General features: G+C 41.3%; 1 protein-coding gene across 5 annotated transcripts in view; it reads left to right on the top strand.

Moving 5' to 3' along the window:
- LOC307035873 (uncharacterized protein) overlaps positions 1–18,642 on the top strand; it is a 57,123-nt gene extending 38,481 nt beyond the window's left edge. For 4 of the 5 annotated variants that reach the window (XM_079675707.1, XM_079675706.1, XM_079675708.1 and 1 more), the window contains 37 exons: positions 138–287; positions 448–551; positions 1,236–1,438; positions 2,709–2,929; positions 3,074–3,220; positions 3,312–3,476; positions 3,667–3,818; positions 4,116–4,284; positions 4,453–4,561; positions 5,851–5,987; positions 6,456–6,581; positions 7,150–7,329; positions 7,914–8,138; positions 8,273–8,399; positions 9,035–9,234; positions 9,358–9,570; positions 9,769–9,914; positions 10,209–10,336; positions 10,527–10,671; positions 11,512–11,644; positions 11,762–11,911; positions 12,017–12,143; positions 12,240–12,451; positions 12,549–12,711; positions 12,884–12,972; positions 13,788–13,948; positions 14,069–14,183; positions 14,677–14,873; positions 14,953–14,986; positions 15,078–15,206; positions 15,309–15,641; positions 15,798–15,895; positions 15,981–16,084; positions 16,174–16,253; positions 17,086–17,114; positions 17,213–17,344; positions 17,771–18,642. In XM_079675707.1, coding sequence (XP_079531833.1) covers positions 138–287; positions 448–551; positions 1,236–1,438; positions 2,709–2,929; positions 3,074–3,220; positions 3,312–3,476; positions 3,667–3,818; positions 4,116–4,284; positions 4,453–4,561; positions 5,851–5,987; positions 6,456–6,581; positions 7,150–7,329; positions 7,914–8,138; positions 8,273–8,399; positions 9,035–9,234; positions 9,358–9,570; positions 9,769–9,914; positions 10,209–10,336; positions 10,527–10,671; positions 11,512–11,644; positions 11,762–11,911; positions 12,017–12,143; positions 12,240–12,451; positions 12,549–12,711; positions 12,884–12,972; positions 13,788–13,948; positions 14,069–14,183; positions 14,677–14,873; positions 14,953–14,986; positions 15,078–15,206; positions 15,309–15,641; positions 15,798–15,895; positions 15,981–16,084; positions 16,174–16,253; positions 17,086–17,114; positions 17,213–17,344; positions 17,771–18,310 — 5,873 coding nt within the window. In that variant the 3' untranslated portion in view covers positions 18,311–18,642. Of the gene's footprint in view, positions 1–137; positions 288–447; positions 552–1,235; positions 1,439–2,708; positions 2,930–3,073; positions 3,221–3,311; positions 3,477–3,666; positions 3,819–4,115; positions 4,285–4,452; positions 4,562–5,850; positions 5,988–6,455; positions 6,582–7,149; positions 7,330–7,913; positions 8,139–8,272; positions 8,400–9,034; positions 9,235–9,357; positions 9,571–9,768; positions 9,915–10,208; positions 10,337–10,526; positions 10,672–11,511; positions 11,645–11,761; positions 11,912–12,016; positions 12,144–12,239; positions 12,452–12,548; positions 12,712–12,883; positions 12,973–13,787; positions 13,949–14,068; positions 14,184–14,676; positions 14,874–14,952; positions 14,987–15,077; positions 15,207–15,308; positions 15,642–15,797; positions 15,896–15,980; positions 16,085–16,173; positions 16,254–17,057; positions 17,115–17,212; positions 17,345–17,770 lie in introns of all 5 variants that reach the window. The other variant, XR_013807230.1, reaches the window with a different exon arrangement.
- Positions 18,643–18,799: the final 157 nt, after the last annotated feature.

Genomic DNA, 18,799 nt, shown 5'->3' with positions numbered 1-18,799 from the left:
AAATGACAAATGATTTGACAATTTCAGATAATCCATTTATTTAATTATGCAGCTGTACCTTTTCAAAGTCAAGAACATTAGACAACCATAAGGTGTGGAATTGTGTTCAATTAATGTTCCTCTTTAATTCTTCTCAGATGCAGGTTCTGTACAGCCTGCTCTGTGTCCAGTCGGATATTACTGTCCTCCGGGGCTGACTCTAGGACTGGAGTTCCCGTGCCCATCTGGGACTGTGCAGAGCCAGATCGGAACCTCCAGCCCGGATGCCTGCCTGCCCTGCCCCGCTGGTGTGGAAAGAATGAGTGTTTGATATACATCATCATCATAACCCAAGCCTTAATTGTTAATAATTATGAATAAATACATAAACTGCATGTGCACAGAGAGGTTACAGTGTTTGAAATATTAATAATGACAAATACTTTATTATTTTGGTGCTTCCTGCAGGAATGTTTTGCTCTCAACCTGGACTGTCGCAGCCAACAGGACTCTGTGAGGGAGGGTACTTCTGTCCCGGGGAATCAACCAGCCCTTACTCCACTGAGTATCAGGTGCTGTTCTTTTCCCCTGTGGCCTCAGTTAGTTTGTAATCTGAAGTTGTTGGTCAGTAGGTCCTTGTTCTTAGAGATGGATTCTTAATGATACTGTTGACCCAATGACCTTTTTATATAATGAAAAAATCTAAATCTGAGTGGAAATTGCCTGAGCACATTCATGCTTCCTTTTTTTCATTTTGTACCCATTATCTCACTTTTAACAGCACCATCAACTAAATGTCAACTTCAGAAGATATAAAATATGGCTGCATTTACATTTAACTAGCTATACTTATTGATGGTGCCTTGGTGATGAATCACTTTTCTCTAACACAAAATAAAGCCTCAAGGTCCACCGGGAAGCATGATATACTTAAATGTACTGACAGAGATGTAACATTTCGGCCACCATATTGGTCACTCAAACCAACATGCATTGACGATATTTATGATGTTTGTACTATTTCAGTATTCATATCATGTTGAAAATACATCTAATTAATCTAGCTCCTCTAAAATTATTGTGGTCTTGTGTTCGTTAAAGGTCTGTATTTTAAGTATCAGCCTCGGGAGACCTCACGGAAGTAGTAGACTTTGGATGCGAGCTGAATGCTTACTTTACAGTAATATGTATTGTTAGTATTTTTTGTACACACATGTTGTTGATGTTCAAATATTTAGATGTTTTCCTAATTTCAGGGGAACTCTACCAGAACCCACATCTGTCCTTCTGGCCACTACTGCCCCTCTGGAACTGGTTTTCCGCTCCCCTGCCCCACAGGCTCACTTTCCATCTTCAGAGGACTGAAGGCAGTTGATGGATGCCCACCCTGCCCCCCTGGACTGTTTTGTGACAGGCCCGCAATAGCAGGGCTCTCAAATGCTCGTCCATGCAGTGCTGGGTAAACACGATTGTTCTTCTGCTTTTTCACTTTTAAATATTTGGGGCGAGGATGTCACCCAGTTTGATGGTGTTGTCCAATGGGTACATGTATAATTTTGAAGTTGACTTAAATGTTTTCAACTGACCTGTTTTGCTTTAGGGTGGACCTATCATGCTATATTTGAACAGTATATTGTAGGGCCATACCTATATAAAACATGTCTGTGAAGTTATTTTTTCAAAATACCAAACAGATCATGAATTTTAGCCATGCCTCATTTCGCTCCATTTGCTCTTTTCCAGCCCTGTTTTTGCTAGGGCTGATTCTGTGGCAAATGAGCTGCAGCTGACCACCCCTCCCTGCAAAGGAGGGGGGCGAGGCACGAGCGTCATGTTACAATGCTGTTACCATGCCACGGCAACCTCTCATTCCCCTGATAGGTGGAGAGTTGCCCGTATAGGCGGAGCTCCTTGTTTCTGACGTCAGAGATATTTCAAATCTGGATCAGTCTGTATCAGATCCGTTGCAGCCCCGTTTTTAGAGATTTGGGTATGGAGGAAAAGAGAGATGGTTGTGTTTTCTGACATATGGTGAGTTCCCTGACACACCGGGGACACATTCATGTATAAAAGTGCATTTTGCATGATAGGTCCCCTTTAAGTTAACCTCCTCTTTCTTTAAAAAAGTATATCCCAGTCTTTCCCTCTGCTTTCAGTCCTTCTCTACTGCAAATTGGTCTTTCACCTTATTCCTTGAAAGTAGTCGGATGTATTTGTAGGATTTAAAAATGGACTGAAAGGGCCAATCCGATATGCCGGGAAGATATCTTGTCTTCAAAAATCAATTGCAAGGCAGTACACATACATTGTAAAATCTGAAAAATAATTGAGGATGTCAGAGGGCTATTAAATGTGAGTCTGTTGATCCTCAGATGGAGAGGGAGCAGGTGTCTTCAGCAGGATAAGATCCACACTTGAAACACTTTGATATTTATTGCATTGGGGCCCTGCAATAGATAAAACCGGCTTTAGAGCACCTTTAGCACTTCAGTGTGTTGCTGCTGCTGTTTATTTCTGTTTGGTTTATAAGCTGTTAATAAAATGTCTGAGAAGAAATTGACCTGGTGTAAATGTAATTGAATGCATTTTAAAGACATTTTATTCTTTAAATCCATATTTTTTGGATGACATTTCCTCACTGACAGATTGTTCAACTTTTTGGATGGTAGCCTGTGGCAATATTTGTTATGTAAAGTTAGTTTTCCCTTTGATTTTGTTTATGCCTACAGGTATGTTTGCCTTGGTGGCAGCTCCAGCCCCATGCCATCTGACAATTCCCATGGCTACCTCTGCCCTGCTGGCCATAGCTGTCCTGTTGGCTCTGCAGTCGAGGTGCCCTGTGAGCCCGGCACCTACAGTCCTGCCCCTGGAGCTGCCTACTGTATAATATGCCCCGAAGGGACCATGTGTTCTTCCTCAGCCACTCGAGAGACCTCAATCTGCCCAGCTGGTGAGGGTGGTGAAATAAACTGTGAATGTAGAGTGTAAATCTGATATCTTACCATTATACATCAAGCAGCAATTTTGGCAACTGGAAGAATGTACAAATCTGCAGTTAAGTAAAAGCAATATTTAATAAGTGCTCTTTTCCTAGGTCATTTTTGTCCTGCGGGGACAGCCCTGCCACAGCGCTGCCCTTTAGGGACTTTCAGCAACCAGACAGGTGCATTTTCTCTCTCTGTCTGCACACCATGTCCCTCTGGACTGTACTGTGGCTCACATGGAGCCTCAACACCACAAGGTGACCACACGCAAACATATATCACATTATTTCAGCCTTTTATACAATGTACACACACTCAACCTTGGAATTTGGATTTTGTTTTGTCTAGGTTCTTGTTTGCTGGGTTATTTTTGCCAAGGTGGAGCCATTGAGCCAACCCCACAGAGTTCTGACAAGTTCCCCATGAATGGCCCTTGCCCCCTGGGCCACTACTGTCCATCAGGGTGCCTCTCCCCAGTTCCATGCCCTCTTGGCAGTATTCGCAACACCATCGGTAGACCTACTGTTTACACTACTCACAAAATGGCAGTTCCTTTTCTGTTAGTCACACCATTGTGTAATTAATGGAATCATTTGATATCCGTATCATCTTTTTAATTAGGAACTCGCATTTGCATTTGAAAGAGGTCCTAATGGGTTTCTGATGTTTTTTGCTCGTCTGATCTGCATCACTGTTGTCATAGGAGGGGTTTCAATGGAGAGCTGCTCTGCCTGTCCTGTTGGTCACTACTGCTCCACGGAGGGTCTGGCTAACCCCAGTGGCCCCTGTGCTGCTGGTTTCTTCTGCCCTTTTGACTTCTCCTCAACCACTCCATATGCCTTCCTCTGTCCTAAGGTAAGGGTTTTTCATATTGTATTTGATAAACCTCATTCCACTTGCTGGCGTTAGCCCTGGCCAAAAACATTATGTTTTCAGTCTTTCCTTATGATACCATGCACTTGGACTCAAGGATGAACCACTTAGTCGTTAACGGAAAATGTTTTGCCCATAATTTAAGAATTATTGTCATAATTATGATGATTTTTTTTACAAATATCTATAATAGTAAAATGAGTCATAAGTTATGAACATTTTAAATGAAAAACGTTGAAGTTTAATACCAACCCCTTTGTAAATTACATTCTCTCCTAGGGCCACTATTGTCCAGAGGGCTCTGCCCTGGCCTTGCCTTGTCCCACAGGAGAGTACCAGCCAAACCCGGGATCAGATGGCTGCATCCCATGCAGACCTGGGTTCTACTGTGAGGAGGCCATAGTGGGAGAGCCATGGCCCTGCCCACCACACTCGTTCTGCCCTGCAGGTACTCTACGGACATTTTATGACTGAGTGGATAGCAAATTATAAACCATCCTGATCCCCAAATAACACAAAAAACGCTTCTCAGACTAAAAACAGCACAATCCTTTTGAGTAATAACATGTAGTAAATCATGCTTTCAGTCAACTGTCTACTTCATTTTCTTTTTCAGGAACAATGGTGCCTCAACCGTGTCCTAATGGCACTTATACTCATTCAAACCAGGGAGGGCTGCAAGAAGAGAGAGAGTGTTTACCCTGCCCTTCAGGGAGGTTCTGCAGGTACACTGAATGCTCCACAGCCCATGTGATTGCATGCAGAAGCTCTCAAATTTGCCTCACATTCACATCCATCCTGAAACACAAGTACTGTACACAGACACACTATTAGGCGCATGCACATCCTGAACATAGCTTGATACACACATGCTCAGAGGCAAACATGAATCTCCGCTTTGATTATGCTCCTAATTAGTAGAATGCAGGGCTATATCACGTTCAGCTGTCACGGTTCACTGAACAGCAAAATGAACACCTTAACATGAATGAATATAATGAGCGTAGATATGGGAGGTGGAAATGGTAGAAGCAATGTAATTATAATTATATTTATCTAATCAGACATCATCATCATCGGCCCCCCATCCCGTATCAAAGACATCCAGAATTTCATCTTCACCATTGACAGCCACACTCTATCTCCCCCCCCTCACATCCGCAACCTCGGAGTCATTTTCGACAGTCAGCTCAAATTCAACCACCACATAAATCACATCACCAGGACCGCCTTTTTCCACCTCAAAAACATTGCCCGCCTCCGCCCATCACTCTCCTCCTCTGCTGCTGAAACCCTGATTCATGCATTCATCACTTCACGACTCGACTACTGCAATAGCATCCTCTATGGCATACCATCCAACCTCCTCAATAAACTCCAACATATCCAGAACTCTGCTGCCCGCCTCCTCACCCACACCCGCTCCCGAGACCACATCACTCCCATCCTCCAGAACCTCCACTGGCTCCCCGTCCGTCAAAGAATCCACTTCAAAGTCCTCCTCATAACTTACAAAGTCCTCAACAACCAGGCCCCCCCCTACCTCACAGACCTGCTGCACCACCACACCCCTTCCCGCTGCCTCCGCTCATCAGAAGCCAACCTCCTATCCATCCCCACCCGCACCAATCACCGGACCTGGGGGGACAGAGCCTTCTCCGTCGCTGCCCCCTCCCTCTGGAACTCACTCCCACAACCCATCAGAGACTGCACCGACCTCACCACCTTCTAAAAACTCACAAAAACTCACCTCTTCAATCTGGCTTTTTATGTGTGATTGTTTTTGTATTATTTGACTTTAACTATATATGTATTTGTTGTTCCTTTCTTCTCTTTTCTTTTTTTCTTCACTATTATCTGTAAAGTGTCTTTGAGCACCTGTAAAAGCGCTAACAAATTAAATCTATTATTATTATTATTATTATTAATGATTGATACATTTAGTTTTCTAAATGTGTGTATGTGTTTCTCTGTGGTTTTGTGAATAAACTAACCATGTGTATATTTTCTTCAGGGCTGGGAGGATCCAAGGTGTGTGTGCCGCTGGCTATCTTTGTGTTTCTGGGAGTGCAGATTTCACCCCTCAGGGACCCGTGTCTAATATGACCCAGTGCCAGTCGGGCATGCAGTGTGCTGGTCCATGTCCGGCAGGTACAGCAATTTTTGAAAGAAAAAAACCCAAACCAACAATGGAAATGTATATTTATATACCGTAATTTTCGGACTATAAGCCGCGCCTTTTTCCCTATTTTTCGACGCTGCGGCTTATATAACGGTGCGGCTAATCTATGGATTTTTACAGCTAACGGCCAACACCTTTAACTCTATGGGCTCTATGGCCGGTCCGCGGACCCCCACCTTTAAGCGGCGGGTTCCAGCAGGAAAAGCTGGAGGCCGGAAAAGAGTGAGACAGGTAGCGCGCAAAAGTAAAAGTGGAACCGAGAGTGGTATGCCGCTGCTGCGGCTTATATTCAGGTGCGGCTTATAGTCCGAAAATTACGGTACACAGATTTACATAACTAACTCTAAGATTCTCTGAAATGTGAGATTAATTTTCTCATCCCTGCACCTTGGACAGGTTCAAATGTTATTCTTATTTATTGTAATGCTTTCTTTCAGGTTTCTTCTGTCGTGAAGGCACAGAGCAGGCTGAGTTGTGTCCTGCAAACACTTTCAGGAGCTCCCCAGGAGGTGCCAGCCTACAGGACTGCTTACCCTGCCCTCCTCAGTATTGGTGTCAACCTGGTATGAGTTGATAATGTTCTTTATATTTAAATAGTTGGTAATGTGTTTTTTATTTAAAGATACTGTTGTAATGTTTTCAGGGAAAATGCAGGATGCTGTTTATTATTATTAAGGGGCTTAAAGAAGGGTTTAAGATGCTTAGACAGTTAAAAAAATATTTTTAGTTTTCTATATTTTTTATTTGCAGTTTCCTGATGCTTTATAAGTAGCTTATTGCTTGCCTGTTTTCCTGTCGGGGGGTTAATTGAAGTCATTGTTTGTCTCATGTGTAAACTAGAATAAGTAGGTACCAGCATGATCTTGGCACTGGGACTGAATTAAATACAAAGGATGCAAATTGGAAAGACTTAAGAGAGCCCTGCCTTTAGAGTTGTTACTGAGCTTGAGATCATGAAGGGTTAACAGGGATAGAATGTAGCCAGGGGGAAATGTGTGAGTATTCAATAAACTATTGAAATATATTCCTCAACTGATAAGTACAGTGTAATAAATAAAATACTCTTAACCATAAAAATATCTGAAACCTATTTCTTTCTTACATTTTAGCATTCATATGTTTGTGTTGCAGGAGACCCAGTCCTTCATCCGTGTCCTGCTGGTCTTTACTGTGATGGTCTGTCTGGCAGTGACTTCAATGGAGGGACGGGGCCCAGGCTGTGTCCGTTGTACACATATCGAGCCCACCCCGGGGCAGGCAGCAAGGGGGACTGCCTGGTCTGCCCGCCAGGTTCACACTGTAACAGCACAGGTCTGACACACTGCATTGATCTGACAGCAAACACCAATTAAAACTAAACTGTTACAGATTCCTTTGAAATGCAAATGAAACCGATTCCTTAATTTCCCCCCGTTTTATTCAACGACAGCCTGTGCCTGATGATGTATGATTGGGTGTAAAATATTCTCCACTAGTAATTTCTCTAGTGAGTTTGAATTTACATTTGTAAGGCCAGATCAAAGAGAATGACCTTTTTTAGGTTGTATTTATTTCAGTTTGTACGTACATTAATATACCAGTGCATGAGCCGTGCCTGAGATAAGAGGCGAGGAGGTATAATGTGAACAGTCGATTTAAAACTTGAGGCTATGGTAATTACATTGAGTTTTGGATTTATAAAAGGAAACACTTTTTCTAATTTCTCTTTATCTCTTCCTCAAACATAATTGAAAATATTTAAAAGTGAAGTCATATTGTTACAGTAGTGGTTGATTCCTCGGACATGGTGACCCCACCTCTTCTCCCTCTGGTTCATTTGTATGCTAATATATTTATATTTCTGTTAGAGTGTCTAAAGTGATGAATAGGGTTTTCAGAAAGCTGTTATTTTCCAGGGCTTACAGACTCCTCCAACAGTCCCTGCCCACCTGGTTTTTGGTGCAGTGGATCCGGACCCCCCATCCTCTGCCCCGCGGGCACTAAGAGGGCCCTTCCTGGAGCCACTGCACCCAGCCAGTGTGAACTGTGTGCGGGGGGAACCTTCTGCCCAGACCCTCGGGCTACAGGGAAGCCCAATGTGGAGGGGATTCCCTGCAGAGCCGCTTATCAATGTCCCATGGGTAAGGTTATCGATACAGTTTATAATGTTAGCTTGGTATATTGGATTCTGAATGAAAAAACTCTGGGTCTAATGCCTCCCTCCCTGAGGCCATTTATGAGGTTTTGCAGTAATGAGTATCTGCTCATAATTTAGGTGCAGTAACAGAGAGGCTGTGCAGAGCTGGCTCATATTGTGGACCTCAGACTGCTGAGCCTGAAGTCTGTCCTGAAGGGTATTTGTGTCCTCAAGGATCTCATTCCTACCAAACCCCAAAGCAACTGTGAGTGCATGTAATGTCTAATATTGCAATACCTGGATTGCAAACTCATGATGTACATTGTGTATTTCTTATTACTACAAAGCTGTGAATGCTATTGTGATGAGGCCAATTCCTAAAGTATTGCATCTTGAATCATCTTGAATCATACATTACTTAGAATATATCAAACAAAGTTTTGGAAGTAGAAGGATTGTTTATGGACATATCTCACCAAATGTTGTGCAGAGAACATTTATTGGCCTTCAGGTAATGTTATAAATGCGAGAGGTACTCTCTAGAGACAATGTTTGGTTTGTCCCTTCTGGGCTACTGTAGAAACACAAAATGCTAAATAGTGGACTCCAAGGAAAAGAAGACTTTCCCCGTTTAGATAGAAAGGGGCTCATCTAAGCTAAACAACAACACAATGTTTTTTTGTTTCAGGCGATTATGCAAAAAGAGTATGTTATGAATAGTTGTGAATAATATATATATATATATATATATATATATATATAATAATATATGATGTATGCCAATAAGTTTTACACACTAGTCCTTGAACGTTTAAAACAGTGAAAGCTTAATGGATTTGGACTGATTTTACACGGTGTGAGTTAAAGCTTTATGAATAACCCTGTTACCATGTCCCACAGCTGTCCATTTCCCTACCACTGCCCAGCCAACAGCTCTTCCATGAAATCCTGCGATGGAGGTTTCATGCCTGTCAACACCAGCGGCCTCAGAGGATCCAAAAACAGCTGCTGCACTGTGTGTGACGAGGGCACCTATCATCAGTACCTCTCCCCCATCCAAAAATGCCTTCCATGTCCTGCAGGATACTTTTGTCCCTCGGGTACTTTACTCACCACCACAAATCCTCTAGAACTCAATTTATATGTACAGCATTTGATATTTCATGCCTAACTCCAAATAAACTGTGATTTTGTTTTTATAAATGTGTGGCTAAATCCAACAGGTACAGACAACTACAAGAGTAACCCTTGCCCTTTTGGGTATGTCTGTCCCACCGGATCCACACAACCAATACCCTGCCCTGCTGGCTCCTTTTGCAACCTCCCTCTTGCTAAAACAATCGGTAACTGTCAGCCATGTCCTGCTGGCACCTTCAATCACCTGCCTGCTCAGAAGGCCTGCTTTCCCTGTGGCAGCTCCTCCACCTCACTAGCAGGTTGGATACTATCAGATGTTTCCAGATATCTCAGAACACATTAAAAGCTTGTATCTGAACAAATATTATGTTTATTTATTTATTTATTTTGATGTTTTATTTTATGTTTTAAATGTAAGTTACAGTTTCAAAAGTGTTCTACTTAAACATATCTATTTTTGATAATATAGCAGTGCTGTGTCACACTTGTTTCCTCAGGTTCTTCTTCTTGTACCTGTATTGCTAAGAATCGAGCCTTCCAGCACTCTGATGGTTCATGTTTGTGCAGAACTGGTTTTATCTTCTACAATGAACTGGATTTCAAAAGCTCTACGTCTGACAGTGAGTTGGACTGCCAGCCTGAGGTCAGTAGCCTTAGTTACTCTTAATTAGTGTATCAAATGTACACAGTGGTTCATCTTTGGACAAATTCAATAAATTGTAAATGGAGAAGTATAAATATGGAGATTAACAAGAAGCATTTGAGCAACCCCTAACTGGCTTGATGATTTTACTTTTTAATTCGTTTTTTTCTGTACATTGTGAAATCAGTAAAAGACGAGATAGGGAAATACTCCAACAAGGTCTGTATGTTTTAAGTCGTTTTTCATGTCTTATGTCTGTGTGTGTGTGTTTTTGTGTGTTTGTGTGTGTTTCAGGCAAACAAGCGTTGTGCCACAGGTGAGGTACGTCTGGCAGACTCCAGAGAGTGTGTGTCACCTTCCCTCCACTCGTGTAATATCACCTGTGGACAACATGGAGGAAATCTGGATGTGGAGATGGGAATGTGAATATCACTTACACTTTTCAATTCAAATGTGTCTTATAAAAGTACACCGCAAAGTCAAATACAATGTAAAAAAGGATAGATATAAGGAAAATTGATTTATGATTAGATTTGTATCTCTAAGTAAACAGCCTCTTATGCTGTCTGTTTCTCTGTTTCTTGTCTTGTCTGCCTGATCCTGATGCCCCAGCTGCCAGTGTGAGCGATATGTGTCTGCTGAAGAGCTTTGCAACACTTCCTGCCTTTCCAGACTACCTCAGCTCTCTGCCCAGTTCTCTCCAGATGGACACCTGCTGTTCAGCCTCAAAGAAAGAGACAAAATGGTCTGGGCCAGGGTAAGGAAGTGTGACAGGGCCATTGACAGACTGATTGGCCCAAATTCAAGATGATGGATTTCCTATTTACCTTTTAAGTAATACTTGAAAGGATTCTTGAAAGGATAGGGAGGATTTTCGGAATCTGCTACCACCGGGTAAAAATGAGCACAAAACTAGTATTAGTATTGCCGTGATGCATCCAAAAAAACCTTTCAGTCTGTTGGGGCTTGGTTGGACGGTAAACTGGCAGAAAGCTTGGCAAAGCATTTATCAGGGTCTCAGCAGGAGACCTGGAAAAAGTGTTGCAGCTGCACATTTGGCTATAACATTGCATAATGGCATAGGAAAAGTGATAAATAATGAAAGTGTTTCTCCATCCAGAAAAATGCTTTTAGCAGTTCAACAAAATTGCTACTTGCGGTCATAAATTGAAGCTAGTTTCATCCTCCATGAATCTGCATATTTTTTGTGCACAGGCTTGAGTGGCTGTTTAGAGATATTTAACCCCCCAAACTCGTTATCTGTGCAATATCATAACAAAAGTATTTCTCTCTAGTACAGGACATTTAACTACACTTGTATACACACCACACCATTTTGTTTTAGATGTAACAACCATGTTACCATCATTTACATGTTTAACAATGGAAAAAAAACTTTTAAATATGAATATTCCCAATTATTTAAAACAGATATCAAAGCATAAAGAGCCCCTTACTCCACTTTCTAGACTAGATTTAATAATCAGAAATATGAAGAAAGTGTCACAGTTGTAATGTTTATGGGACCCAGTTTATTTCCTGTTGCACTGTATGTCACATAAGCTGAAAGATTAAGCTTGTTTTTGTTTACTTCCAGACTGTAATGAATGTTTTAGGACCAGATTTCCACGCAAACAATATTGGTAAAATCCATTTGGTCCAGTTCGACCCTGAAGGCGTGTTTGGTTGGATTCCTACACAAAGAGAGCTCATCAATCAGTTCCTGTCGGGTGACTGCTCTTAACTTGTCATGATGATTTAATGTTATTGTTCCGATGTATATTTAAAGGAAAAAAGTTGAATACGCAACTTTAGTGTCTAAACCCTGAGCATGTACCTTTACTCAGAACCAATAGAAGGCCTAAGTACAAGACCCAGACAAAGGAGGGAGACAAAAGATGATTATGATGCTGTCGTCTTTCCTCGTATCCCCAACCCCATCACCTGTCTGTCCTCTGGTGACATGCTCATATTCCACCTCACCATCAACCACACTGGTACTGCATATTTTCTTTTCCTTCATTTTCTTTTTATTATGACAGTTTGATTTATTATAGTTCTAAACATAGTAATCTTGCTCTCACTGTCTTTATTACCCCAAGACCGCCGTCACAGCCACTTCCCAGTATATCCGAAAGACCACTTATTTAACAGTAACCCCAGCTGGGACTTTGGTGCTTTCAGGCATCTACAGATTCTCATGAAGCAGACAAACTTCAACTCTACAAGGTAGTGTGAAGCGTGAAGTATAGATTATTTGAGTTCCCATTTTGTGACATCTCCCCCCTTTATCTAAAACTTCTCCTTTTCCCCTCTTTTTCTCAGGTTTGCCCATGTGTTTTTGGAAACAGGGAAGTATGTGTTTGTTGACAGCGCTGTGCCAGAGTGGAGTTTGGTGGTGGTGGTCAGTGAGGAGGGGACAGAGTGTGACCCCCGGGCCTCCGTCTTCCAGCCCATGACCCCGGCACAGCTGGTCAAGCACGGGATTGTAAAACAACACAGACTCAACCTTCTACCTGACTGGGGAGTGATAACAGGTGTGTATCATACTGTTCCCTTATAATGTCTATTTATACATGTGCATGGTTGTAACAAGCTATTTTATTCTGCCACAATGCTAATACCTGTGTGTAGGGATCCTGAGTCTGCTGCTGGTTGTAGTTGTGGTTTTGACCACCACAGTTTTAGTTCTGCGACCTGGAAAAGCAAAACTTGTCTCCCAGTGGAGGGCTAAGCCGAAGTGGCGCAGCCTTGGGGAGCCCTTCTGTCCGGTGGATTGTGTTTGCAGTGGAGACAGGTTGGTTGGCTTTAAATCAATACTGATGGTTTGTGTCAGGAGACCGGTGCTGGGTATATAACTATCCATGTACTCTCTCTTTTTTCACGTCAACTTACATGTACCGGTAGTTATGTCAATTATGTAAAATGCAGTCAAATATAAATATGTGGCCTTTTTATTTGTGTTTCAGCATAGCAGTCCCAAGCCAAGGTGGTTACTTAGGTAGTAGGGGTGTAGGAGTGGGAGCAGAGGCTGAGGAGCTGGCTGTTTCAAAAGGAGGTGAGCTTGTTATACTGCAGTACAGATTTCAAATCAAATATATATTAAGTAATTGGTAAGTTTAGATATTAGTAATAGTAAGTGGTGATACAAATTCTCGTGATCAGTTTTTTTGCTCAGGTGCAGATTGTGGAAAATATTTGTAGAAAGGTCTAGAAATCTATAAGTAGAGTTGGCTTTAATGTTTCTCACTTATTGCATTATTCATGCAGCTTGATAGGGCGTTTAAACATCTATTGGCCCGAGTCATTATGAAACCATCACGCATGACTAGGTAGCAGTTAACAGCCTATTCCACCATTTGATTGATGATAAAAAAAATAATGGCCAATATCATTCTCTAATTGCTTGTGCTGTTATCTCTGGCTCTGAAGTACTTATCAACCATCACATGGAAGCATGCTGCATCCGGACGGTCTGTAAAGCTACAGACGCTTCTGAATTGTTATTGAGCTCAGTCAAACAAGCTTTTGATTTCATGGTGCAGCAATTAATCAGAATCAAAATCAGAATACCTTTATTAGTCCCACAGAGGGGAAATTTGCTAATTTTTTACAAATCCTGTAACAGTTCTTAGGATTTAGCAGCCAGGTACATATTACACATTTATTAATGGCATATGTATATATTGCACATATAGCACATATTGCACATAGTTTGATGGTATTTATCAGCAGCAAGTTACATAATTTACAAAATAATCAGAATCAGAATAAGTATCTCATTAGTTATTTGGGATGGGCTGATCAGACTTTCCCCCATATTTCAGCCCATTTCTAACTTGCATATTATTGACATCTACTCTTCCAATTTAGGAAGTGTGTCAGGGTTCTTCGATTTGGAGGAGTTAAATGTGAAGACTCTGTACGACAAACTAGAGGATCAGAACCTGCACATAGCCTCACAGCTGGCCCGGCACCGCAAAGACACGCAGGAGTTTTATAGAAACATTTGTCAACAGACTGAAACACTCAAGGTGAGTCTTTTATAGCAAAGGCATAACTTACTAAATTCAACACTTGTCCGTTAGATATGTTATATTTAGGACTTTTGGTTTTCTCAGGTTTCAGATTTTGTTTTACATTTTGTCTTTCAGAATGTCTTTGACAATATGGATCATAAAAAACTGAATCTTCTTAAGGAGCTTATAGTCCACAATGCAATGAGGGATAAACCATCAAACAGCATGGCAGGAGAGAGGGATACACAAGGTAAAGCTGAATGATGGTCATATCAGATTTCATCCAAGAATACTTTTTTCAAGAGCAATGGGCAGAAAAACAAACAATTAAAGGACTGGGTTGGCATTTGGGGAAGTACACTTAATTTCTTTCATGTCCAAAGTTAGAGGAGAAGATTTTATACCACCTACACTATCTGAGAAAAATATAAATATATGTCATGGTGCAGTGATTACTGAAACGGGGATAGCACTCAAATACATACTGTAAAAGAGGGAGAAATGTTGGCAGAGTCCAAAGAATGCTTAGGGAATAGGAAACAGTGGGTGGTTGGGTTATGCAGATGAGGATGTGGGTGGAAAAGTCAGGCTGAGGGAATGAAGGAAGTGGAAGCAGGTGTGTGTGTGGGTGTTAAAGTCAGAAGATGGGGAAAGGAGGCAGAAGACATCTGGCTAAAGGCAAATGTTAATTCAAGTTTTCTCTACTATTTTGTGCATGGGACTAAACATCCTGATCACTTTAGCTGAAGCATCTGTGGCATTACTGGGAGCTGTTCTCAGGTCAGTGGAAGCCCTCTTATGCAGGCTCACAGGAGAAGCTTGGCAGAACCAGGAGTTGCCTGCTCCTCCATACTGTCATACTGCTCCTCATGATGCCAGGGAGTGTGAGCCGCAAGCTGGATACACACAGCCTGGTGACGCCAACATGTGTTATACACAGGTAAGGTGTTGTTTTGTTTGTAGCATATCCAGGAATATCAAAGTGGATCATAATATCAATGATCTTATTATGTCCACAGTTTTCTTCAATGAATATGACCAAAGCAGAGCAAGGTAAGGGAACAAATATGCAAAGGTGTGTTGAATTTCCAAGAGAACCATGATGTTATGTCCCCCAAATCTCATGATTCTGTCCTCTGCACAGCTCCTTGTCTAAGTGACCATGACCTGTCCAAGCTTGTCAGCATATCTCCTCTATTCAAGACCCTGCAGGAGATACAACAGTCTTTACAGAACCTTACAACAACTGGCTCGGATCAGCATCTTCATAATGGTACAAAATAAGCATCGAAGAAAAATGTAACTTTTAATGAATTACACAACAAATTACAAATGCCTAATGAAGCATTTTTTCATATATTTGTATCCGCTACAGAGCATTGTGTCGTTGATGCCCAGAACCACGATAGGCCTCTAGTCCCGACTGCCCTGGACAACCTCTCCCCTCAACACTCGGCTGTTTTCCTGTTTGGTTGCCAGGTGATGCAGTTGCTCGCAGACTGCCCCCTGTTTCCCTCCGCGCTCCTGCTACTGGCCAAGTCGATCCCTGTTTCCTCATCTTCCTCTAATGAGGCTTTACTGGCGCATTGTTCAGGGGACTTTCATTTTGATTCAACCAATCAAATCCTTTATCTGTCAGAGGCAAAGCTTCAGCATGTGGGACATTTCATCGCTACTATTCTGCAGGCTATGGCCTACATAGCATCAGGTAATAAGATCGTTATTGAAGATAGACTTGAGACACAGTCATTGTTTGGCAATAGCCATGTAATACAGTTCAACAGCTTTGGTAAATATATTTGAAATCACAAAGTATGTAAGCCTCTTTGGAAACAATATATGTATTTGTTGTCTGTACAACTAGGATCCAAACCTCAGGGCTTTATGAAAGCTCTCCATGAGGCCATTTCAGCTGTAAGCCTTCAGCTGTTGAACATTTCTTTCAAATGGAACACAGGAGAAGTAAGTATGAGCTTTTAAGGTCGCACACATCATTCTCTTACTGCATGGGTAAGGGAAGGTAACTTTGTATGCTTTCTTTTTACAGTCGGAATTTGATGCTTCAGAGAGTCACGGTGCATTTGTTGAGGAATTTCTTAACATTAGAGTTCCCACTGAAGGGCTATTCACTGAGCACCGGTTAGCTAGCAGGTTGGTAAGAAACATTAAAAGCTTCCAGCAAAGTGAAGTATTCCATTAGATAAATGATTTAAAAACTTGCTACCTTTGTTCCAATTTAGACTTCAAAAATATAAATATTTCAAGTTAGAGCAGCTCGTCACAAACCTGAAACGGAGTTCAACTGACAGCACGGACACAGGTAAGACAATTGTTGATTTATTGTAAGAACAAAGAAAATAGTTTACAATATGCAAAATGATAACATGATAATTTCTCTGACCTAACCATTCACAGGATGGACAAAATATGTATACATAATAAAAAAGTACTTTCCTAAACCTTAGCAGTTGTGCAATAACATTATATTTGACAAAAGCATCTGTCACTGCAAAGTAAGTATTTTAATATGGCAATGGTACTAGATAGATTCTATGGTTGTTAAATTAGTTAATTTATGCAAGCTTGATATAGCATATAGTCAATATAGCGCCATTAAAAACCTGATGTCAGGAGAACAAACACATGAACCTTGACCAATATAAAAACCTAAGAAGGTCTGACTAGCAGTCCACTTATTTCTTATGCTTTCACACTGCTATTCCCATCCTGCAGCTATAACGGATTTGTCAGGCTATCTTGTGAAACGCATGAAGTTCCTATATTTCCCAAATGTAATATACTTTTATTCCCCACAAAAAGGCACACATACAAACCAATAAAGACTTTTAATTGTGATTTCAAATTAAAGTCAGATGTTTTTCCCTCACAATATCTAGGAATCATTAAACCGTTAATGGCAGTTCTGTGGCGGAAAAGAGGGAAGCAGATTTTTCGTCAATTTAAGAGAAATGTCCAATATCCCAATATACACACAGTTCAGGACTTCAATGACAGCATGCCAATCAGCAATGAAGTTGTTCTAGCATTAAGGGGTTATGTTGCTAGGTACACAATAATCATATATTATTGGAAGATTGACTTATTGTGTCTCTTAATTTTTCAGAATCTAAAGTCTTGTTTGATTTCTGTAGGTTTACCACCACAAGGGACACCAATGCAGGTATCAATCAATTAGAAAAACTAATCTTAATTTAGGGTATAGTCACTACCCTCATACCCCTCCGTGTTACGTCATCATCTCCTCCTCCTCCTCCACAGATGTCCTGCATAGAGGAAGAAATCGACCGCATGACTGAGTCTTTTCTGCAGCTGAGTGTGCAGCTGCAGAAGAGAGCTCAAATGAGCTCATGGCTGAAGGAGAGAGAGAGGAGTGCTGGCAACCATTCTGCGGTAATTAGCCGAATATTTCCTATTTTTATTACATAATCAAGATAATTAATCAGGGTGGTAATTTGTGCTGGGAACATTTTAGAAAGTATCTTTTAGAATTGAATTGCCTACAAATGTCAACATGCTCAAATTAACCCTGATGCTTGTTTTATTTTCTCACTCCTCTATATTTTATAGCATTTCATAAATATGAATGATATATTACATTAAAACCTTTAGTGGATTTCAATCATTCAAGCCTCATGCTGATATTCATGTGCTCCCATTCAGCCCTGACTAAAGAGGGGCATGTGTGAATCAGTATTAATAAATTCAGTGTCTGCATATTTGCATTTTTGTGTTATTTCTTGACACAGTGTATGATTCCCTTACATATTTTTACCACACACCATCTCTAATACATTCTCTAATAATGTCCCTATGCAGAAGACAACACCAACCAGCATGCCAAGCCTGAGTCGTAGTGGAACAATCCTGCTGGAACTGAAGAGGCGCTATGTATCACAGCGCCTCAATGAGCTCCAAATCACATTAGGCCACATCAGACAGAGCCAGCAGCATGACAGCAAGTCAAGAGACGTGACAATAAGCAGCTCACAAACAGACAGCATCACCACTCAGCAGGAGAAGGGGGATCTTTACCCTGGCATAGAAGGATGCAGTCCTGCTGGCGGCCAGCGGAAGGATAGTATTCAGGCTAGCGAGGATCACAGCCAACAAAAAGAAAAGAGCAGAGGTCTTGGTAAGTCTAAACTGGAGAGTCATATTTCCGACCAGCAGACCATCGACTCTGTTCAAAGACACAACCCTGATACATTACTGGACTGCCAGATGCTGGAGAGCCAAGATCAGCTGCATCTTAATGAAAGCATGATCACACAAGACCACATAACGGGACACACAGATATTGATGACATGTGGGAGCCCACTGATCAGTTACTGGATCTGAATGTAAATCAATCCTGAGGAATGTGTTTCTCTAGCTTTTTGTGCCTTGTTGTTGTTCTTTAAATAGCTTTACTATCTATGTACAGTTGAATATGCTGTCTTGTTTTTTGAAGGATGACTCAAGTGACCTCTACTCTGAAAAACTGCTGTTCTGTTGTGTTCTTTTGAATTATCTGTGATCCAGAACAGAAATAATGTCTGGCAACAAGCGGTGTGACACAATCTGTCATCTTCTCCAAACTGTTTCTCTGGCAGGATTTAATACCAACCCTTCCGACAGGCTCTGTTCATTACCATATTATAATTAAGACAATAAACTTCAGCTTAATAAACACAAGGTGACACTTGTGCTTCTGTGTTGGTTCTTGTTCACAACAACCTCCCCCTCTTGTAGAGGTGAAGATACACATGTCCTCATGAATATTTAATATTTAACTCGAACAATTTTTTCATTTTTTCGCTGTTGCACATATAGGTCCTCTAACCTTTCTTCCCGAAGCAGTCGGG

Source organism: Notothenia rossii (genome assembly GCF_949606895.1).
Source record: "Notothenia rossii genome assembly, chromosome: 4".
Lineage (NCBI taxonomy): Eukaryota > Metazoa > Chordata > Actinopteri > Perciformes > Nototheniidae > Notothenia > Notothenia rossii.
The sequence above is the reverse complement of the archived record's forward strand: the minus strand, read 5'-3'. Positions and strand labels throughout refer to the sequence as shown.